Below are 22499 nucleotides of genomic sequence, written 5' to 3'. Positions count from 1 at the left end.
AGTTATGTGACAGGAAGTGAGGTGCACTGCAGGGAATGGGGAACCTCTGTGGCGGGAGTTCATTTTCCCCTATTTCCTGTTTTCTGATTCGCCTCAGCATATTTGACCGCATTCTTACGTCACCCATGTGCTTTCTCTGGTCTGTGTACGTCCTCGTACGTAAACGATAAACTGAGAGAACAACTGTAAGATAAACCTTGGAAGGGAACTGATAAACAAAGTGCGCAAAATATTTCTCAAAGTCTGCGTTTTTAGAAAGTCTCTTAAACATTACTCCATTTTTCTAATTGCTTAACCAACTGTGGGGCTGGAGCCGATCCCGGCAGCTGTAGGTCAAAAGGCTGGCTGCACACTAGACTGGCTGCCAGTCCATCAACGGGGCTGAAACGGACCGACACACTCTCGCTTCCACACCGCACATCGGAGATCTCATTTAAAAACACCCCCCAAAAATCATGCAAACTCCGTACAGAAAAGGTCTCGCCTGATTTGATGTGATTGTTCCAACCAATGCACCATTATCCCATAACTAACACTACAGCTGGTAACACCCACAGATGTATAATCTTTTTTAAAAATCTATTAATCTGTCTCCCAAGGAGCATGTGTAATTTAGGTGGACCCCAAATTGCTGTGGCTCAATATAGCAGATTTTCCCCACAAAGAACTGCAGTAGCAATACTTGTATTTCAAACTGTACAGGGTCTAGCAGCTTTATTTTAGTGGCAACATTCAACATTTGAATGAAATCTGAATGAGACTCATTTTAGGTTTCCAGCTGGGAGACAGACGGTAATGACGACAGCTTCCAGGAAGACGAGGAAATGAATTATGGATAAAGTTCTAGATTAAAAAGAGAAAAAAAAAATCACAGCCCACAGTCTAATAAGGCCAGTTTTATCTGAACATATCAGAGTTTATAGTACCAACATCTGCACGCAGCATGGTGGTACACTGCACATATGATGACACAGCAAGTTTAAACCCACCATGAATGAAACCTGACGAATAAAGAGCACATGCGTCTATTCCACGGGCAGTTTAATAGGTAATAATAAAGGTGTGGTTCAAGGGCAGCGTCATCTGAGTTTATTTATTCAAAAAATTACTAATTAAGGAAAATATGCTTGATATAAACTGACTGTGTAGCAATCAAGTAAATTTAATTTGACAGATTCCATTAAATCGCATATTTTACATTGCACTTGTGCAACAAAATTACACAGAAAATTTACATGTAACTTTTTTTTCCTTTAGTGTAGGAGTCAGTAATGTGTAGGTGACCCAGTACTTTTGTACACATAGTGTTCAGACCTCAGATTACAGACTACAGATTAAAAGGTGGTGCAGCATTGTGTGTTTACAATTCGCAAGTTAGAGAGCCACACTTTTGGGCAGTTCGAAGTCTGATGTAAAATTGTTTTTGTCCAAGACAAACAAATGTAAGTAAAGAGCGACTGAGGTACTTAAATGACCTCCACTCCTTAGTGGTACAAATGTTGAGGGTGATGGATTAGTATTGGTATGTTTATTAAAACTACTCTCCACATATTGACAAAAAAAGAAGGCTTAGAGCACACCACAAAGATCACAAATGAGTATTTTGCACTGCTTTACCTTTAAAGAACGCTATATTCATCTTTAATGATACTCTAGCTGGTACTCTGGAGTCCAAAGACTGAGCTGAGTTAACTTGTGCAATAGGCTGGCAAGCTATACAGGGTATAACATGCATCTTCCCATGACGATTGAGACAAACTCCTGAATTAGTTGTGAAAATGACTGAATTAGCAAACAGTGTATGTTTATTCTACACGACCATTTCCTCCCACTCGCTCTGTACTGGAGTGTTAAATAATGGCAGAAAATGCCAAAAGCAATATAAAGAATTTAGGCTTACAGACTCATTGCTTTTTTGTTTTTTGTGTGTTTTTAGGGGGTAGCCCTAAATTCAGAAATTACATAGTAGTGATTAGTCATCCAGCGGGCAAACATTGAAATGGCTAATTGAGTTTGATAACAATGAGCATTGAGTGCAGTGAGAGTACAGCTGTACTCACGTGTCCAAACATGTAATCTGAAATACACAGAAACACACCGAGAAGATTATTACACACAATCTGACACACGCAGCGCATGCACAGAGTGTGCCCTGCAAAACATGTGTTCAGTAATTGGATGTCATAATTGTACCCTCTTCTGCCCCAAACCTAAAAGCCACATACACAGTGAAACCACCTCTTTATCCTGCTGTCAAACATGTACTAAAAACCCCTTTTGTTGTCTGTGATTTATGACTCTTCCTAATTACACAAGTTTTTTTTTTTCAAGGACTGGGTAGGAAAGGTAAAGGAAAGCTGGAAAGAGAACAACAAATGGGTGCAGGTGGTTTGATTTCACAATGATCGGAGCTTCGAAACAGGTATGATCAAGACAAAAGATGTTTATCTTGAATCTTCTCTGAATCATGATGTTTGGGATTTAGGAAGTCAACTGATGTATGAATTTGTAAATCCACGTATCTTATTTTTATTTACATTTATTACAGGGTCTCAACTATTTCAGATTTGTATCATTCAGAAGTAAAGACGGGCACAGGCTCAGTCATCATATCATCAAAAGACTCTGAAAATCTGGAGAAATCTCTGTGCGCAAGGGACAATTGTATTACGACACATTTTGACCAAACAGTTCATTCTTCAGTAAATACGTCACAGCCCGCAAACGTACAGAAAACTCAGCATGTGTCATACATATAAAAATAAAGTTCAAAATGAAATCTGCAAAGAGTTATGTGCTACAAGAAAACAAGCACTGGAGCAAAGTTTATCAAACACCACTGCTGAGTGGCACACTTCACTGGAATACACACCAAAGATTTAGAAGGTCAGAGAGGGAGAGATAGCAGAGACACTGAGCAATACTGGAATTCTATTATGCCTTTAGCCAGAGCGGTGGCAGTTTATCACAGCAGTCAGTCCCTATCTGCAAACATCCTTCACTTTCACTTCTTAAGAACACTTAATCAGCTCCCAGCCTGGGCCACTAAATGCAAAGATTCTACAGATTTTACGTTTTAAGTGTTCTTTGCCGAAAATGTCTGCTTTGTGTCTGTTTTGGATTGTTCGAGTGTTTGTAAAAAATAAAATAAAATACAGAAAGAAATTATAGAAAATTTGACGCCCTGAAAAACTCAGGTCAACAAATCTGCAATCAAGCGGTCCAACAAAAACAGGATCTACAAATACAGCCAAGTGCACTGGTCCACATCACTGCTGACCTCCACCCTCTTACGTTTTTCCAGTCCCTCTTATTATCTGCACCGGTCCTTGTCTGGTGCTCTGCTTCACGCATCTCCCTCTCCAACGACTCTGCCAACTTAGGAATGCCATTCTAGCAGTCACTCCATAACTCTTAACTCAGTGTTCCAAGTAATCCCTCTCCTCCGGCTGTTCTGAACCTACTTCCTTCCCCACAGCTGCTGGCTGGCCCAGCTTGCTCTAATAATAGGACAACAATGAACGCCGCACACCCGGACACACAGCATTGCACTACTACTTCAGAGCGGGGGGGTGGGGGGCACTCAACAAAATTTAGTCTAAATTAAGCTCTGAAAAAAAAAAGGCAAAATTATTTATGCAAACAAAATAAAAGTAAATGGTTAATATCTATCCTCAAAAGTGTAACTATCTAAAGTGTTGACATTCTGCCCTTATGTAAGTGGATAAAAGACTGAAGCATGTAAACACATGTTGGTGGAAGAATGATGATGAGGCTGCACATTCAAGTAAAGCTACTATCTTACTAGGACACTGTAATCACACAGGAGCTGATAAATGAAGACTACACATGGCTAAAGTAGTTAAACACCACCATGTGCCTTGCCACAAGGTGGTAGTGGAATGAGAATATTCCTCCAGTACAAACACACAGAGACGCATACAGACACATACAGAGGTGGTGTATAAATGTATAATTTATATTACACGGCTCTATCAGGTAAAGCAGCCCCCAAGAGGCGTGCACAAACGCCTAAAGAAAGGGAGCCGTTAATCAGAACAAAGAAAATCTGGAGAAGCTGAGATTTGAACTGATTTTTCCTGTTTTCATCTACTGTCGCCCCACTGCTGGAACCCCAGCTCGCAATCACATGCTACAGGTCCTTTGCAGCAGTACCGCAAAAAAAAAGAAAGCGTAATCTTTCCTTTCCCACCTATATTTTGCTTCTCTCTCTGACAGATCAGTCTGATAATGATCCTTGCCTGACATGTGAAAAGCTTCCCTCCACACACCTCCTTTCCTTCAGCTCCCCCCACTCCAACCCTCCAACCATGCGCCATTCCACCAAGAGAGCAATCCCACACTCACAAAAGTGGTAACTCTACCCCCCTGTTCTTTTTTTATTTCTCCTTTCTAGCACAATTATGAGGCAGTGAAAGGAGAAGAAAAAAGCGTGGCGCTGGTGCTCACCTCAGACAAGGTCCCACAGCCGCTGGGAAAGCAGAAGGAAAATCATCTTCAGTCCACTCGCAAAACCAAGAGCAACAAGTAGTAACTCCAGAGATCCCTCCTCCCCTCTCTCACTCTATACTTCACGCTTCCTTGCTGGGTTTTGTCCGTCTGCTCTGAACTTATTAAGGCTGCAGTACCTGCAGCGGACTGAATAAGTATGTGGCCATGTGTGTGTATGGATGTGTGTATATGCGTGTGTGTGTGTCTGTGTGTGTGTGCATGTATGTGTGTGTCAGGGTGCGAGTGAGAGTGTGTATGGTCTGGTAGACTCCTACAGGGGTATTGACTCTTTCTTAGCAGGGTTCAGGTCCTCCCCCTTCTCTCCCAGACTCATAGAGGGAGGAAAAGAAGCACACACACACACACACACACACACACACACACACACACACACACACACACACACACACACACACACACACACACACACACACATAATCACAGGGCAGGAGAGTACTCTTTCTTTTGTCACCTATTCTCACTTTCCTTGAAATATCTGTAACTCCCTGCTCTAAAGCTCCCTTTCATAGGGGAAAGCAAGTGACATGGAAATGTTTAAGTGTGTGCGCACACTGGTGCACAGGGAATGCCGCTGTGCCTCAACACCCGGGGCTGGGAAGGAGGAGGAGGAGGTGGAGTTTAGAGCTCGGAGAGCCAAATTCCTACCCCACCTCCAACCAATCAGAGGCCTTGTTGTGGCTGACCAAAAAACCACGGGGCCAGGCCGGGCCTCACTACCACACTCCAGCTTTAAAGCATTAGCTGAAGTTTGGCTGGGCACTCAGCAAACCTCAGCAAAGGTGTTGCTGATGATGGTGACGATAATGACAACAACACTTTTTACCCTGTCGGATGCACAGGAAAAGTCATATTTTTCCATATTGAAGCATAGTTCAGGCAAGAAATCTGTACATTGCATAAAAGCCACTCCCAACACATATGGCATACATTTACATCTACAAATAAGTCAAATCTGTTTCCTCTCTGCAGGAGATAAACTTTTCAGAAACTAGTCGGCACAGCCAAACTAAACGCAGCACAACTCACTATAAATACGAGAACCCCACTTTGAAAAATTTTCCCTCTCTCTACCCACAACTCCCTCCCTCCTTCCCCACTAAATAACAGCACTCTCATGTTTCTGCTCTTGTGCTTGGACAGGCATTTGTCCATAGAAACAACAGAAGATTCCCCCCACTCCCACTCCCAGCCCCCTCCTTATATTCACACTTCTTCTTCTGGCCACTTTACCTTCTTTCCTCACTCTTCTCTCACCACATCTAGTCACACTAACTAAAGCCTTAGGGGTGTGTAATAAGAAAAAAGAAATCATGTGAGGCTTTCAAAAGCGCCTCTGTGCTGCTGAATGCTGTGCAAAATTTGTGGTTGTGCTCCTTTTTTCTCTTTTTTTGCAGTATCCCAGCAAAATAAACCTATATTTTTGTTTATTTTGTAATGGGAGGTAAAACGATTTGTGCTGAGGATTTCACATATTTGCGGTGACAAGATGTTTCCTCAACTGAATTGCTGTTAAATTAATAGCTAAGCCACCCGGGATTACAGAAACACTTTAAAGTCAACAGGTTAGGATGCAGTGATGACAGACTGCTGCATATTTGCTCCACTAAATGCAGAAAGATGCTGACTGGTCTGGTACACTGGTGCCCGGGCAGTCTGTGACAAATATGACTATTACTTTCACATGTTTCATCTTTCTTAGCCCTCCACAGTGCAACGATAAAACTCTCTAAGACCTCATGTCATTGAGCTCATCTTTGCTGGTACTGAACAAAAGCACGCTGATGAGTTATTTGACACATTTGGCATGTAGCAACTTTTTTTGTTGTTGTTTTTTGCTGCTTAATGAATTCCAAATTTCCAAAGCAGTTTTTGACAATTAGTGGTGCTTTTTATCCATATTGCCCCCACTTTTGCAAGCTACATGCAATGTCTCACAGGCATTTGCAGGTTTTAAGCTTTCAGTATCCAAGAAATTCTAGCTAAAGCTTGCATGTTTAAGTAGAGCATGTTTTGATGAGGTCTAATCTCCCACTCGTCAGGCAACAAACGGGAAAAACCAGGGGGTGAAATGAGAGGGGTGGGGTGGGGGTGAGAGTACAAACGGGAAAGACAGAAACCCAAAGGGTGAAATGACACAGTGAGTACTTTGGTATGTAGGCTATAGAGTTACCCAGGGACAAAAAGTGAAGCACTGAAGTCCACTCCTATTGACAACTTGGACACACCTCTCCTTTTATCTTCCTGTTTGTCTCCCTTTCTGTCTCCTTAATCCCTCAGCCCCTGTCACTCTGTTTATGTTCCCATGTGTGTGTGTGTCTGTCTAGGAACTTGTAAAAAGCTATGGGCATAAACAGTGAAGACCGTGTTTAAACCTGCGTCTTTGTTTAGTCTATGAATAGATTTTTGACATTTTTTTTTTAGCACCACGTGTAAGTTGGGTTCACAGCAGTACAGTGAAAAGCAACAGGGATTATTCTGCTGAAACAGACTGAAGAAAATAGCTGCAACAATGGAGAAAAACAAAATAAAGAGGAGAGATGAGCCTTAAGTATTACTTCTGTCATTGCATATTCCATTCGACGCTCTGGTACTTTAAAAAAAAAAAATGCTGAGGCACAACTTAATGCATAAACAAAACCGACATTACTCTCTTCGGGAAGCTGAGTAAGAGAAAAATTATCACATAAAGCAGTCGGCTTACATCAATTCAAATCAGTTTGCCTGGATTAAGATTGCCTCTCGCCGACAGCGGCACAAAAGAGACAACGTGTGTGTTTTTTTAGCTGGAGGAAGAGCTGGACGTGGGACGGCCAGGAATGCCAATATCTGCCATTTTAGGGACAAAGGCAATTGTGTGGAACACGTGGGGTCAGGCTGCTACCGTGTCCACTGGGCCAGCAAGTGCTTTTTGCAGGAAAATACCAAAGGGAATTCAACTCCTACAAAGGCTTCAACTGGAGCAACTTGTGCACCAGCAGTTAAACATACATACCATATAACATCCAGACCTCACTTTGATTAGTAGCAAAGTCAATCATCTCCCCCCAACTGTTTCTGACACTATTGTTAGCTAGAGCCCAACCGATTTATCGGGAGGCCGATAATAGGTATTTTCTGATTTATCACTATTGACATTTATGACAGAAGATAAATACAAATGAAAAAAGGAGAAAACAGATGGGAAAAGATCCTTCAACAATATTATGAGGGTGTAGATTTTCCACCAGAGGGACAGAAAGTGAAACAACTTCACTGTTGGGCACACAAACACAACAACCAGCTGATCTCAGCAGAATAGGGGAAAATAATAAATAAGAACATACAACAAAGCTTGGAGAGATCATTTTAGGTTTCATATATATCAGCTTTTCAATATCAGCTTTTTAAATAATCTAATATCGGATCGGCACAGGGTTAATAAAGGGTTTTGTGAGTTCCAATAGATTTTCCTGTACAGGCTGTGGTCCGCTGGCCTGGGCTGCTACACTGATATTCACTGTTTTTTGTGGATTTTGAAAACTGCATTCAACAAGGTTTGAGCAGAGAGCTGTATGTTTGATTTCAATTGATGTCTTTTACTCTTGATGTTTACTAACACCACAGCTGGCCTTGCATCTGTCAGAAATCACTGCAAAGCCTAAAACAATAGTTCAAACTGACCAGGTTAGCCTGCAGTACGCTGCCTGGTACATTCAAACAAAATTAGCATACCTAGCATCATTCATTTAGTTATAATTCACTTAGTTTTAGGTTTACAGTTTATAAAATTTTACTCGCTGGGCAGTCCTTACCTTTGAACATAATCTCTCATCTTCCATTCACATCCTCTCTTTCTTATATCTTTCTACATCTCTCGCTGTTTGCATGTTTTTGTTTTCTATCTGAATTTATCTCCCGTTAGCATGTGCTGCTCCTCTTCTGTAGCGCTAGCTAGATGCCAAAGCTTTTGAGACTTCTCTACTATTCAGCTGTGTGCTGTAACTGTAAACAGGCAATGTGATTTTGCAGTACTTTACAGCCAGCACAATAACACTTGAGTTGCTGTTGTGCGTTTCCACCCTTTGTTTTCCTGAAAAAGAAAAATGAATGAAATTCTAAAATCCTCTTTACCGTGTTGTTTCTTCAAACTATCAAAGAAGAGGAGCTGTAAAAACCGAATCAGAACAAATTGAACCTATTGGGTTAGCACTATGAGAAAACCAAAGGCAATTATAGTCTATTACATATTACAAATCATTATTATTATTTGTATACTTTGTTTACATGGTATATTACTATCAAGAAGGCAAATGAGAGCTGTAAGAATCTGAATTTAACTGAACTATAAAAGAAGCTTTACAGATTCATAAAGTTTTTATAACAGAATCTTCAACATCATTATAAAGAGAACCTCATTAACCCTTTGGAATACTTGAGACATTACTAACTGAATTTCCCAAGAACTTATCATATACACTGATTATCTCAGACATTGTTACTGTTGTTACAACGTATCTTTTTTTTAATGTCCCCGTGACTGCTCTTAGATCTTTTACATACAGTTTACAGCCTGTGACACTTCACTTGATTTGAATGTAAAGATAAAAACAAAGGATTTATAGTGAATACCTTAAGTTGTATGTTGCTGCTACTCCAGAGGTCTAATTTTAGGCTCAAATAATCGGATTTTCCCACCAGCACTGGCACTGAAACACGTGCTCCAGTGGATCATGACAAATCTGTAACTGAGTAAACCAAATAAACAATAAGGAAGGATAAACACAAATTAAGATCAATTTACCTGAAAAAATTTGAGAATCCTACTTTGATTATAGGGGGGGTGGGAGGGGAGTTGCCCAAGTGTGCCATTCCTTGTTACTTTAGCAGTTACTGTTCCCGTCACTCAGTCAGTATTTTCCATTTCTCTTTCCTCGGCTCATTCCCTCGCCACTCTCGGCTTCTCTTTTGCTCAGTGTGCTCCATTTACAGAAGATTTACAGAGACATGAAAAGCATACAACCAACATAAATTTGTTGTGAGCATGTAACGCGCTCACGGCTGCACTTGGCTCCGTTCCTGGCCCTTGCAGTCACTTCATCTTAGACACACATCACACACTTCAAAAGCAAAACACGCCACAGATTCGCACACACGTGTACGCACGAACCACACCAACACACTTGTCATCTACACAACACGCTGCAAAGGCATCATCTAGATTTCTACATTAGCGTTCCAATTTTCCCTTCTTTTTTTTTTAACCCTCTGTTGTCTCAGACAAGCTCTGCTTTCCCTCTGGTTGCAGTGCTCTGTTGACTGACAGTATCCCATCAGGGAGGCTTTCTGACAAATGGGGCCAGATGGAGTCGTGCCACTGTTGCTGCTGGCCACAAGACAGCTCTCTGAGGTTATTGCTTAGCTCAGCTTTTACAGTGTTATTTATATACACCATATACACCACCAGACTAGTTTAAGTGTTTGATTAACTTTTCATGTGTGATCTCCTGTGTATAACTCTGAAACGTTTGGTTAACACTTAACCTCTAGTTATATATATATATATTCATATATATATATATATATATGTATATATATTATGCAGCTATTCCTTTACCGCTGTTTACATTCCAAATAAAAGCTTCTTTTCCCTGATGGTCTTTTTAGGAACTTTAGAGGCTCACGGCCCTGACCTTTCCATGTCCATGTAAGACTAGAGCAGGCAAACGTCATTAGGGTGCCCTCGCTCACATTAACCAAATGGAGTGCTTCTAGCGTCCATCTACCACCTGTTGTGTGTAACGTCTTAGAGAAAGCGATCTCAAATTTTAGTTTCTGCTTCAGACAAATGTGGAACTTTTTAACTGGGCCTGTAGCCACCAACAAACACGCCATTTAAGGCCGGGAGATTGCAGAGCATATCTGACGCAGTAATGATTTTGAATCAGCGTACAGATTTTTACTTTGGTGTTACTAATGACATGTAAAATGACTTAAAGAGTCTAAAAACAAGCATGATAGAGAGAAAGCAAATGGGAGGATACAAGTGTTAAAGATCTGCCAAATGGTCCTCTGTGGTTCTATTCTATGAAGAGGCAAACTGTGCACTGCAGCAGAAGAAGAAACAAATGTTTGTGGCATGTCTTCTGCTGAACGTCTTGCTCACGGCATCGCAAATCACACTTTTAAAAAAAGTGTGCATATAAAAGTCATACGGCGGCTATAACGTGTGATTAGTTTGGATTTCACTGTAGTGAAAAAAAATGGAATTGTCTTTTAGGAAAATTATTAGCAGCATCATCTCAAAAAGCACAGAGGACACCTGACTGCTCTGCTCTGTTTGTACAACAGTATTCACATTTACAGCTAGGAAGGCACCGGCCAGTCCAGTACCAGCTCAAACAGCTAGATCTGTTATTGGTGAGTAATGAATAGATTATCCTCAATCTATGGTGCCAATCTATTTATTTACGCTTTGTTTACTAAGTTTACTGAACAAGCAGCCGGTCACCAGAAGTGCATGAGAAAGCCAACAGTAGTGGGTCACTAGTCTGAAGGTATTTCACGTTCTACATTTATGCATATATATATTTTTCAAGTTTCCACTAATTTCAGATATAACCACAAACAGTCAGCAAGTGATTTTGATAACCAAACAGCTCCATTCATAGTGTTGCTCCAAGTCTTTCCCTCACTTCCTGTATCTAAGTCTCAGCACTTCACTAACATAATGAGCTGTCCTCAACTTGATTACTGTTATTTTTGCTCCACTCCCTGTGCACATGCAGTGAAACTGAGAGCAGAGGAAAGAAAGGAAGGAGTGCATAAAGACTCCCACTGAGCAGAATTAACACAAATGCAAATAAAACAATTCATTTCTCTATCTTGGTGCTGTGGTTATGCATTATTTTAAAAACAGATTAGCTAAGTTAATGTGTATACTACAATGTATTTGTATTTCACTATCATTGAAGAGGTGGCTAGATCCAAATATCGATAGCACTGAATCCAAAGCTGGTATTGGTATCAGATTGATACTTTGTTTCTATCCTCGATGTTCAATTTGTAACCCACTGAATTGTTTTAAATAAAAACATAGTTTAAAAACGCTCTATGAAAATTAGGCTAAAAGTATCTGTATCAGTATTGGTATCAGATCAATACTGGCCATGTGTTTATTTGGTACCAGATCAATGCCAAATTTTGGAGTATTGCACAGTACTAGTATTTCTGTATTTGGAAAGCAAGATTTAGGCTCTTCCTCTCTTCTCTCTTCCTTACAGTGAGGATTACAGCTTATTCATTTACGATGACAAATCGACAGGTATTGGTATTGGATCTTTTTATTGGTATTTAAACCTAAAATGTTGGAACAGTGTGTCCCCTTTTGCAAGAAATACAGCAAACATGACACTGACTTCTTTCAAAGCACCACCTAGTTAAGTTTTATACAGACAGCTTGAAAAACTTTCAAGCTCAGAAGACTCAGCCTTTTCTTTGGTTTCAAGGTCTTTTGTTGCTCGGTTTTTTCCCTTCTTTTTTTTATGTTGTACTATCCATTATGCAATTATGCAAATACCCACAGCAATCTTCTTGTGTGGCTGCACAGCTACAAATGTGTGTGATGGTTTCTTTTTTCACTTCAGAAACATTCACACTATTCCCCACAGAAAAAGTCAAATATACTATTAAGTGTGGAAGCAGAATCCCATCATAAGCAGTCAATTGAAATGCATTCGTGGAGAATTTTAAATCCAAGTGTGAAATGCAATCAGCTCGAATAGATACAATCTGGATCTGGATGACGCAAGGTCTTAAGTTACAAAGCTATATTCTTTTTTTTTCTTCTTTTAAAAAAAAAAAATACATATGTAGTCCAGTACCAATGAGAGGTGGACAACTGTGGCTATATTTGAAGGTAATGCCTGGTTTTCATTTCAAAATAACATCAGAGGCTCTTTAGTTAAGAAACGCCTTTGCCACAACACGCAGCCTGTCATTTGAAAACTGCTCCTGATATTCTTTTCCTTGCCAGCTAATCCAGTGGCAGGTTGAAGAGGTGCTCCTTTGTTTATACTTTGGCTCTTAATGACAGGCTGTCCGATAGATTTGGCTGCCCTAAATTATAGTATGAGGTCATCATGTTAAATTCTCAATATCCAGAAATCAAAGCTGACATTTGTACACAATGTGACATAGTCTTTGTTCTTACCTGAATAGAAGGGTAATGGTATTAAACATTAAAGCCTCTCTTTGTAACTTCACTGGATAATTTGTAACATTTATCATTTGCCATGACAATAAAGGGTAAACCATTTATTATTATACTTGTAAACATAAGGATATAAATATTCTTCTTCTTCTTAATGTTATTATTGTTTAATTATTAATTATTTATTTGCTATTATGATGTAATTTGTATTTTTGTACCATATAGAAATGCGATTATTTTTTAATCTTCTAATAATCATTAAGTAATAAAAATTAATAATTTATGTCACAATATTATCATTCCCTACTGGTGGGATGGAATCAGCGAGGCAGAAGTTGGTGGTAAAGAATGCTATTACCTAATATAGGCAGCATAAAAGGGCATACCTAATGGTTGCAAAAAGACTTCTGGTTGTGAAGTGAGCTTCACTGACTCATTGACTCGTATTGTACTCCTTTCACAATGGACACATGTTGACAACTAACTCTCCCTTGAATTGGGAGCGTTAAGGGAGGGGTAAGAAAATGGCTTGAGGCTTCACAACCGAATTTCACAAAAACAGCGGGTGAGATTATGATCTCTACCAGGCCTCACAGATGAAGCGTGTGAGATACAATGATATTATTTGGCATTACTGCATAAGCATGAGAAACATATAAAGCACAAGGACAACCACAGCAGTCAAAGTTGAGGTTTAGAAAAAACCTAGCTTGTCTCAAGTCTGCTACAACTATGTGAAGCACATGGTTGCAGCAGACGGCTGCCCCTCCCTAAGCCTGGTTCTGCTGGAGGTTTCTTCCCGTTAAAAGTGAGTTTTTCCTTCCCACTGTCTCCAAGTGTTAGCTCATAGGGGGTCGTCTGATTGTTGGGGTTTTTTTTGTATTATTGTCGGGTCTTTACCTTACAATATAAAGCACCTTGAGGTGACTTTGGTTTTGATGTGGTGCTATATGAATACAATTCAGTTGAACTGAATTTAATATGAAGTCACATAAGGTCTGTATAGTGTGGGTAGTGGCATTTCCAGTGATAAAATTCCCCAGAGGATCCCACTTGAAGTGTATCATTTAGTTATATACAATCATCAAGAGCTGAAAAAGAAAATGACAAATTGCAGATGTTTTTCCATAACTGTTGGATTTTTCAATTAGCAACTGTGCTCAAATGAGTTTGCTATATCAGACTCAATTAGTTCACAACAGTAACTGAATTTAAAAGTAGAAGCTGCCATTGGTTTAGTTCAGTGAAACCAAAGAGAAAGTCGATTAAAGTGCAATACCATGATGACTCTAAAGGTGCGAACCCACCACCACCAAAAACACCCGCCAAACCCCAAACTCTCGTCAAGAAAAAATTTACTTCACCGCAGTCATCAACATTTTTCAATTAAATTACCTCCTTTTGATCATTTTCTCCAGTCAGGTTTCAGTCACTAGCTCCACTTTCTCATCATTCACATGAGAAAAATTATGTGACAGCTCTGCAGGTTTACTGCAAGTCCGGTGTTCTGGGACAGCGTTACCCACAACCTTAAATCTGAGTCCTTGAAACTTTGACACAGCCCTTTTGGGAAGTGGGACAGAATGACCGCATATTGTCTTTCCACCAGTTTTTGGCCTTTTTTCAAGATAGTGTCTCATTTATTAAAACCAGATTACAAGTGTTAAGCTGACAGCCCAGTTCCTAAATTTGCTCCTGCTGTACCACCCAGCTCCAGTCTACTAGCGAGGTTTAAGCACATGACAATAGGAGTAAGAATAAATCTTTTATTAAAAGCCAAGCATTTTTAATGACAAAGCCCACAGCACTTTAAACCATAAAACCACAGCTCTGGATGGTATATTTAGAATGTTAGTCAGACTATGGGGTCAAAATGGAAAACAAAGAGAAAGCCCACTGTTTTTCAGGAATATCAAAAAGCTCAGCTGGTCCAGTCTCCCCGTCTAATGTGAGACAGGTTAAAGCTGTATTTTGTCCTCCAGTACATGAGCAGGCGTTCAACCTTTCTCATCTAGGACAAAACATGCAGACCTATTTACATGTCAATGAAGGCCATGGATAAGGACTCTCTCTCTCTTTACTTCCCTTCCTGAGACCTCCACTCCTCACCGCATGCCCCTGCTATAAACTAGCACAGTGCATGTATTTATTTGGATGCCTAAAACGGCAAGGCTGCTTTATACTCATTTGCTTTACATTGTGTTATAATTAAAAGATGTGCCGACCTGATCGGGAGCAGTATTATGACTTATTCCATCATATCATGACAGATAAATGTGTTTTTTGTCTATATTTAAAAAGCTACTCTCCTTTATGACAGCTGCCCTTGGTAGAAGATAAATACACAGGGACACAGGAAAGTGACAGCCCTTTGGCTATGTGCACTTCTGCAGTGCTGGCATGTCACAGGATGGATACATAGACTTACTTTCAACATGACTGATATATAAGGCACCTGAAAAGAAACAAGTATATACTGACTTCAGTATAAGCTGGTGGCAGAGACAAAGCAACGACATGGAAACTCTGGGGAGCATCTGCTGAGAGTGAGAGTGGTTTCTTTAGTGCTGAAAAGGTCAAAAACTTTACTGGGGTAAATTTAAGCACGGGATGAAACTACAAATATGAAATCCATGGAAAAAAAAGAGTTGCATTTTTTCATATATATGTATATAACAGTAATAGGTCTGACTATTGATCTCTTTTTATTAGCTTGTCTGGTAGCAGTCCCACTTCCACCCAGTGCTATTTCATAAAGTAATACATAGCATCAGCATTTCTCTGCTTTCTGCCAACAGAAATGGGAAACAGGTAGATTCAGTCACAGATCAGTCCCATAACAATCAGCCAGTTGCAGACAAGGACTCTACATCTACTTTAAATGTAAAATACGTAATGCAGTGGGTACAACATGTAAATAATAAGCTTATACTGTATAAATACACTACTCTTAGACTTGTTGTGTGCGTGAAAGTGTGTGTGCATGACAGATGAACTGAAGCCTGCAAACCTCGGGAAGTGTGAATTCTTCCTGTAGCTTGCAAGCCTGAAGTGAGAATGTAATTGGACGATATCAGATTATTGCCTTTCCTACACCAACTTTTCCTTGTATATTAAACCTTTTGAAAGGAATGTGAGGAGAGTGCGGTTGAGAGGAGACAGTTGATGTTAGAGCAATGAAGCTGGCGTTTTATCTCAAGATAGAGCTCAGTGTTCGCGCTTATTTCGGTTCAACTTTTACCAGAAGTTTTGCGTCTCAAGGGATGGATGAAAATGCCAAAGTTTCATCTAACGGTTTTCTTTCCCCCTTTTCTTTGTCTTTTCCTTCTCTGTCGTGGCAGACAGCCCAGTGCATAAAGCATTGTGGCTTAGATGCTGGCAAAGGGAAACTATGGTCTCTTGGAAATATGCTCTCTGTTGACTCATTCTGTTAACCGCATTCTTCATCAGCAGCACAGCAGAGTCCTTCCCCGTTGGTCATGAAGACAAAACATCGTCTTTTCTGGCCCAGTTAATAACACACCAATTTTTTTCCTTCTCCCTTTTCTTTTTAACTATCTAGTTTAGGCTCTAACATTTTGGAGTGGTGGAAGAAAAGGCAGTGGAAAATGAGGGGGAAGAGAGAGAAAGAGTGGCCTACAGTGCCGTTTCGATCCCCCTGGATTTATTTGTGTACATAACTCTTTCTCTTTCTGCCCCCCCTTCTCTTTCCCTCTGTCTCCTGCTTTCATTTGTTCCTGCTGCTCTGTGTTTTTAACACAAACACCCACATGGTACAACCACTATACAGCCTTCAAATATTCAGATTGAAATATCTCGGTGCATTTGAGATAAAAAAAAAAACACCAAAAAAAATTAACTGGTCCACCCACGGACCTCACATATTCCACGTTTAATTATTCTATTCAAAGACCGAGAAGAGAGCTTCCAGCTGCATGAAGCTCATACCAAAATGCAGTCAACAACTGAAGGCAAATCCCAGAGAGAATCAGCACAGCACAGAGGTTTGAACTTGCTCACATACAACAAAGCCAAAAGCAAATCCTGCTGAGACAAGTAGCGTCTTTAGCAGGCAGCCCATTTCATCACATTGCTATGTAACGCCCTTCACCCCTTAACCCCCTCACTCAGAAGAATAGACTGGAGTCCCATTCATCACTGACCACTGAGGCCCTAGTCAACAGCTCAAGAGCCAAGCGAAAAGCCTAGTCATAACAGAAAGCTGACAGGAAAAGCAAGTGACCGAACTCTCTTTTACATATGTGCCTCAACTTTCTTTCTTTTTTCCACTTAAAGTATCACTTCCATCATTTCTCATCTTTTTTCCTCCCACTTACCATCCTGTGCCTCTGGATGATTGCTGGTGTCAGTGTCCATGTTAAATTCACAGAGCGATGAGCGCTCGGATCAACACACCCATATCCTGAGGCAAAGTTTACTCGATAACTCCGCTGCAACCGCTGGAACTACAACTGCAAGTCCTGTTTTATCTCCTCTGCCAGTGCCGTCTCTGCTCTGCCGTTCCCCCCCCCCCCCCCAATTCGGAGGTGCTGCCGCTGGTATGGCCCCTGCAGCCTGCCAGCTCAGCTCAGGCTTCCACCGCTGTGTTACATCTGTCTGACTGAGCAACCTCTCTGGAGCGCAGGCAGAGAGAGAGCACAGAATGGGAGGGAGGAGAGAAAGAAGCAGTTTCCACACAGAGAGAGAGAGAGAGAGATACGGGTGGAGGGAGTGTTGGTAGTGTTTCCACTTTGATCAATATTACACTTTATATGTATTTTCTCTCATCATTAAAAAAGTAACAAGAAGTTTGTAATATCAGTTTTGGAAAAAAGTACTTGCTTATAACTCTGGAGTTATGAGTGGGCGCAAAACAGCACATTTAAGTTCAGAGTTCCTGCACCATTTAAAAAAGTCATACTGAATGTTTTTAAACGTTGCTTTAAGACCTACAAACATTCAAATTCCAATAAAATCAAGAAGTGTCAGAACTATGTGTAATATTATTGCCTCTACATAACTACCAATCTCCTTCTTTCCACACATGACAGTAAAATTATAAAAATGTTTGTATGATCAGTGGTTTTAAAGATGTTTGCTCATTAGGGGTTTTTCAACCTAAAGTTGAATTTTGCATTTGTAAAACTCCTTATATATTTAATATTACAACCTCAACTTGGCAAGTGTATTTTATTTGAATAGGAACCAAATTCAGTTTTCACCGTTTTACATATTTAATCCTATTGCTGTTCTGTTTAGTTTGATTAAATCTACTTTACATCATCATAATGAATTTTCTTAATGATCTACACATATCGCACTTGAGCCACCTCTCTCATGTTCGGTGTCACGTCTTTGATGGATTTGTCCTAGTTCTTAAGGACTTTCAGATGCTGTTCATCTCCTGTAGATAGATTTTTAAGTCTGCCACTTCCTCTCTTGCCCTCTAGTTGTCCAGCTTCTTCAATTTTTTAAGAACTCACTGCACACCATGCTGAGATATGCCATATTTTTGCACAAACAACAGCTGTTTGAGAATCATCCATCTATCTGTCCATCCATCCTCTTCTGTTAATCCAAATCAGGGTCACGGGGGTGTGTGGAGCATAACCCAGCTACCATAGAGTGAGAGGCGGGGTACACTTTGGACAGGCTGATTGGTCAAGACCACTTTAAAAAGAAATTACAAGAAAGTCTTGATCCAAAAAAAAAAAAAAAAAAACCATAAAGAAATTTGAGGTGGGTGAGGGTTGTGGTTGTAATGAGTAGTTATTTGGGTTACTGTTGTCTTCCTTTCAGGTTGAACCAGTTTGGCAACTGTCAGCTGACCTCTGGAATCAACAAGGCAAATTCTGTGCTCACTGGATATTTTCTCTTTTCCGGACCATTCTCTGCACACACTAGCTATGCTTTCAGTAGATCATCAGTTTCTGAAATACTCAGACCAGCCCGTCAGGCACCAACAAGCGTGGCAGATTCAAAGTCACTTAAATCACCTTATTTTTCATTATGATGCTCGAGTTGCAATTCAGCAGTTTGTGTTGACCATGTCTACATGCCTAAATGCACTGAGTTGCTGGCATGCAATTGGCTGGTTTTATATTTGCATTTCAAAGCAGATGAACAGATGTACAAAGTGGCCGTTGAGTGTACATGAACCTATTTCTATTGCAGAAATAGGTTAGTGTACAGCAACAGGATGAGTCAGCACCTACACTGCAATCGTTTCTGTTCAATCCTTTCAGCATAGCAATTCAACCAAATGGAGCCATTAATCTCTATACATACAGCACTTGAGTTTATCTAGTTTATATAGCTATGGGTTAAGAAAATATATAGAAAGATATAGCTGATCTAAAATAAGATGAGCTATATCTCCACAATATTTCAGATGGTTTTTATTTTAAGGCAAAATAATCAAATACCAATCAGCCCAATGTCAAGTGGCACAATGTGAAGAACACTGTCACTTTTAGTTAATAGTAGCTAATTGTAATTAGACACTCTGTGAAGAAAAATGACTTGAGGGACTTAGAACACATGTGATTCAGTATTTGGGCTGTAAGGCTTGTATAAATCATTCAGCAGCCTTTGGTCAGTTATGTGGTTCTACTTAATCCTATCTAAATGTTACAGCTTACAGCAAGAAAAAAGGAGGAAAATAGGGCAGCATGTGCCCAAGAACCAAAAGTTGAGAACTCTTCTGAGGCTAAAACTTTCACCTCTATGAAATTAAGCTCAGTTGTTCTGGTGGGAGCATAAGAAGGCTCTCGCTCTTATGGGTGTTTGTGCAGAAAACTCGACGAGTTCAAAAGAATAGAGGCGGCAGCCACTCGCTATTCAGTCTGAGGATGAGATGAGACCGCTCTCTGATTTGTGTTAGATTCCTATTCATCAAAGTGAAGTTTTTATTCATCACACTGCTTGTTTAGAGCTCGTGTCACACAAGGACAAGAGAGGTAGGGACCTATGCCAATGCATAATTTAGCAAAAAATAGACGGTGAGAGTGTTTGTAGTGTTGTGATGTGGATCAAGATTAGAAAATGCTACAGGTGCAAAACACGCGCACACACACACACACACACACACACACACACACACACACACACACACACACACACACACACACACACACACACACACACACACACACACACACACAAAATCCAGCTTTAAAGGTTACACACTGATTAAAGCACATACAGGGAGTGCAGAATTATTAGGCAAATGAGTATTTTGTCCACATCATCCTCTTCATGCATGTTGTCTTACTCCAAGCTGTATAGGCTCGAAAGCCTACTACCAATTAAGCATATTAGGTGATGTGCATCTCTGTAATGAGAAGGGGTGTGGTCTAATGACATCAACACCCTATATCAGGTGTGCATAATTATTAGGCAACGTCCTTTCCTTTGGCAAAATGGGTCAAAAGAAGGACCCACCCCATGCAGCAGACTGTGACAGCACTGAGCAGCTCCTTCAGTGGGAGACTGCGGCACCCACGGTGTGGGACGGAGAGATTTCGCAGGTCTTTCCTCCCCACTGCTGTCAGACTCCATAATAAAGACTTTAACTGATCAAGCACACACATCCATACATATGCAATAATACTAAGTGCAATAATCCTTTCTGTCATCGTTGTATTTTTACTCAGCTGTATATAGTATTTGTATTTGTATTCTATTTTTATCTTATTGTATATTTATTTTATTTTATTCTACTGTATATAGTATTTTATTTTATTCTATTCTGTACAGTTGTGTACTGTATTTATTCTTATTGTATTCTAATTTTTGCCTCATAACTTTTGCACTGTCCACTTCCTGCTGTGACAAAACAAATTTCCCACGTGTGGGACTAATAAAGGTTATCTTATCTTATCTTATCTTATCTTATCTTATCTTATCTTATCTTATCTTATCTTGACAGGCTCAGAAAAGTCAAAAATAGTGAGATATCTTGCAGAGGGATGCAGCAGTCTCAAAATTGCAAAGCTTCTGAAGCGTGATCATCGAACAATCAAGCGTTTCATTCAAAATAGTCAACAGGGTCGCAAGAAGCGTGTGGAAAAACCAAGGCGCCAAATAACTGCCCATGAACTGAGAAAAGTCAAGCGTGCAGCTGCCAAGATGCCACTTGCCACCAGTTTGGCCATATTTCAGAGCTGCAACATCACTGGAGTGCCCAAAAGCACAAGGTGTGCAATACTCAGAGACATGGCCAAGGTAAGAAAGGCTGAAAGACAACCACCACTGAACAAGACACACAAGCTGAAACGTCAAGACTGGGCCAAGAAATATCTCAAGACTGGTTTTTCTAAGGTTTTATGGACTGATGAAATGAGAGTGAGTCTTGATGGGCCAGATGGATGGGCCCGTGGCTGGATTGGTAAAGGGCAGAGAGCTCCAGTCCGACTCAGACGCCAGCAAGGTGGAGGTGGAGTACTGGTTTGGGCTGGTATCATCAAAGATGAGCTTGTGGGGCCTTTTCGGGTTGAGGATGGAGTCAAGCTCAACTCCCAGTCCTACTGCCAGTTTCTGGAAGACACCTTCTTCAAGCAGTGGTACAGGAAGAAGTCTGCATCCTTCAAGAAAAACATGATTTTCATGCAGGACAATGCTCCATCACACGCGTCCAAGTACTCCACAGCGTGGCTGGCAAGAAAGGGTATAAAAGAAGAAAAACTAATGACATGGCCTCCTCGTTCACCTGATCTGAACCCCATTGAGAACCTGTGGTCCATCATCAAATGTGAGATTTACAAGGAGGGAAAACAGTACACCTCTCTGAACAGTGTCTGGGAGGCTGTGGTTGCTGCTGCATGCAATGTTGATGGTGAACAGATCAAAACACTGACAGAATCCATGGATGGCAGGCTTTTGAGTGTCCTTGCAAAGAAAGGTGGCTATATTGGTCGCTGATTTGTTTTTGTTTTGTTTTTGAATGTCAGAAATGTATATTTGTGAAAGTGGAGATGTTATATTGGTTTCACTGGTAAAAATAAATAATTGAAATGGGTATATATTTGTTTTTTGTTAAGTTGCCTAATAATTATGCACAGTAATAGTCACCTGCACACACAGATATCCCCCTAAAATAGCTAAAACTAAAAACAAACTAGAAACTACTTCCAAAAACATTCAGCTTTGATATTAATGAGTTTTTTGGGTTCATTGAGAACATGGTTGTTGTTCAATAATAACATTATTCCTCAAAAATACAACTTGCCTAATAATTCTGCACTCCCTGTATTACTACTTGCTTTAGGAATACATTTAGAAACCCTTGTGTCAGTTTAGGTTTTTGAAGTGATCAGTTTATTTTTTCTTTTTGCTCCTGTACCAGTGAACAAGAGTCATTTACTATTAGTTTTCACTTAGTTTTGAAGACCATCATGTTTCTGCTGCAAATCTGCACTCGATAAGGTAACATAAGTTTTTTTTTATCATGACTCGTTGGACTTAGATTGAAAGACTTAGATCGGTTTTGCAGTAGTAGCCATTTAATGGGTTATGAAAATTATGCTGTCGATCTAAAATGTAAATTGCAGTTGATTGCCAGTACAATTACTCTCTGCATTTAACCAATTCACTCAGAGAAGCAGTGGGCAGGCACCAATTCAGCGCCCGGGGAGCAGTGTGTAGGGACGGTACTTTGCTCAGGAGTACCTCATGGTAGCCTTTCGATGGATTTATTTTTAATACTATGCTCTGTTTCATTAGTATTAATAATCTAATAATGGCATTTTTTTAATAAGAGCAGACATAATGACACATT

At 40.2% G+C, this 22499-nt stretch overlaps 1 protein-coding gene across 4 annotated transcripts in view; it reads right to left on the bottom strand.

Moving 5' to 3' along the window:
- The window catches only part of dab2ipb (DAB2 interacting protein b), a 175537-nt gene extending 158302 nt beyond the window's left edge, over nt 1–17235 (bottom strand). For 2 of the 4 annotated variants that reach the window (XM_085414284.1, XM_085414285.1), the window contains exon 1: nt 17059–17235. In XM_085414284.1, the coding sequence (XP_085270410.1) occupies nt 17059–17098 (40 nt within the window). In that variant the 5' untranslated portion in view covers nt 17099–17235. Of the gene's footprint in view, nt 1–4470; nt 4829–17058 lie in introns of those variants that run through there. The other 2 variants (XM_085414287.1, XM_085414288.1) reach the window with 1 other exon arrangement.
- Nucleotides 17236–22499: the final 5264 nt, after the last annotated feature.

Source organism: Rhamphochromis longiceps, linkage group LG7 (assembly GCF_057381845.1).
Source record: "Rhamphochromis longiceps isolate RC_006_pf linkage group LG7, R_longiceps_female_GT1.1, whole genome shotgun sequence".
Lineage (NCBI taxonomy): Eukaryota > Metazoa > Chordata > Actinopteri > Cichliformes > Cichlidae > Rhamphochromis > Rhamphochromis longiceps.
Note: the sequence above shows the minus strand (reverse complement) of the source record. Positions and strands in the feature narration are given on the sequence as shown.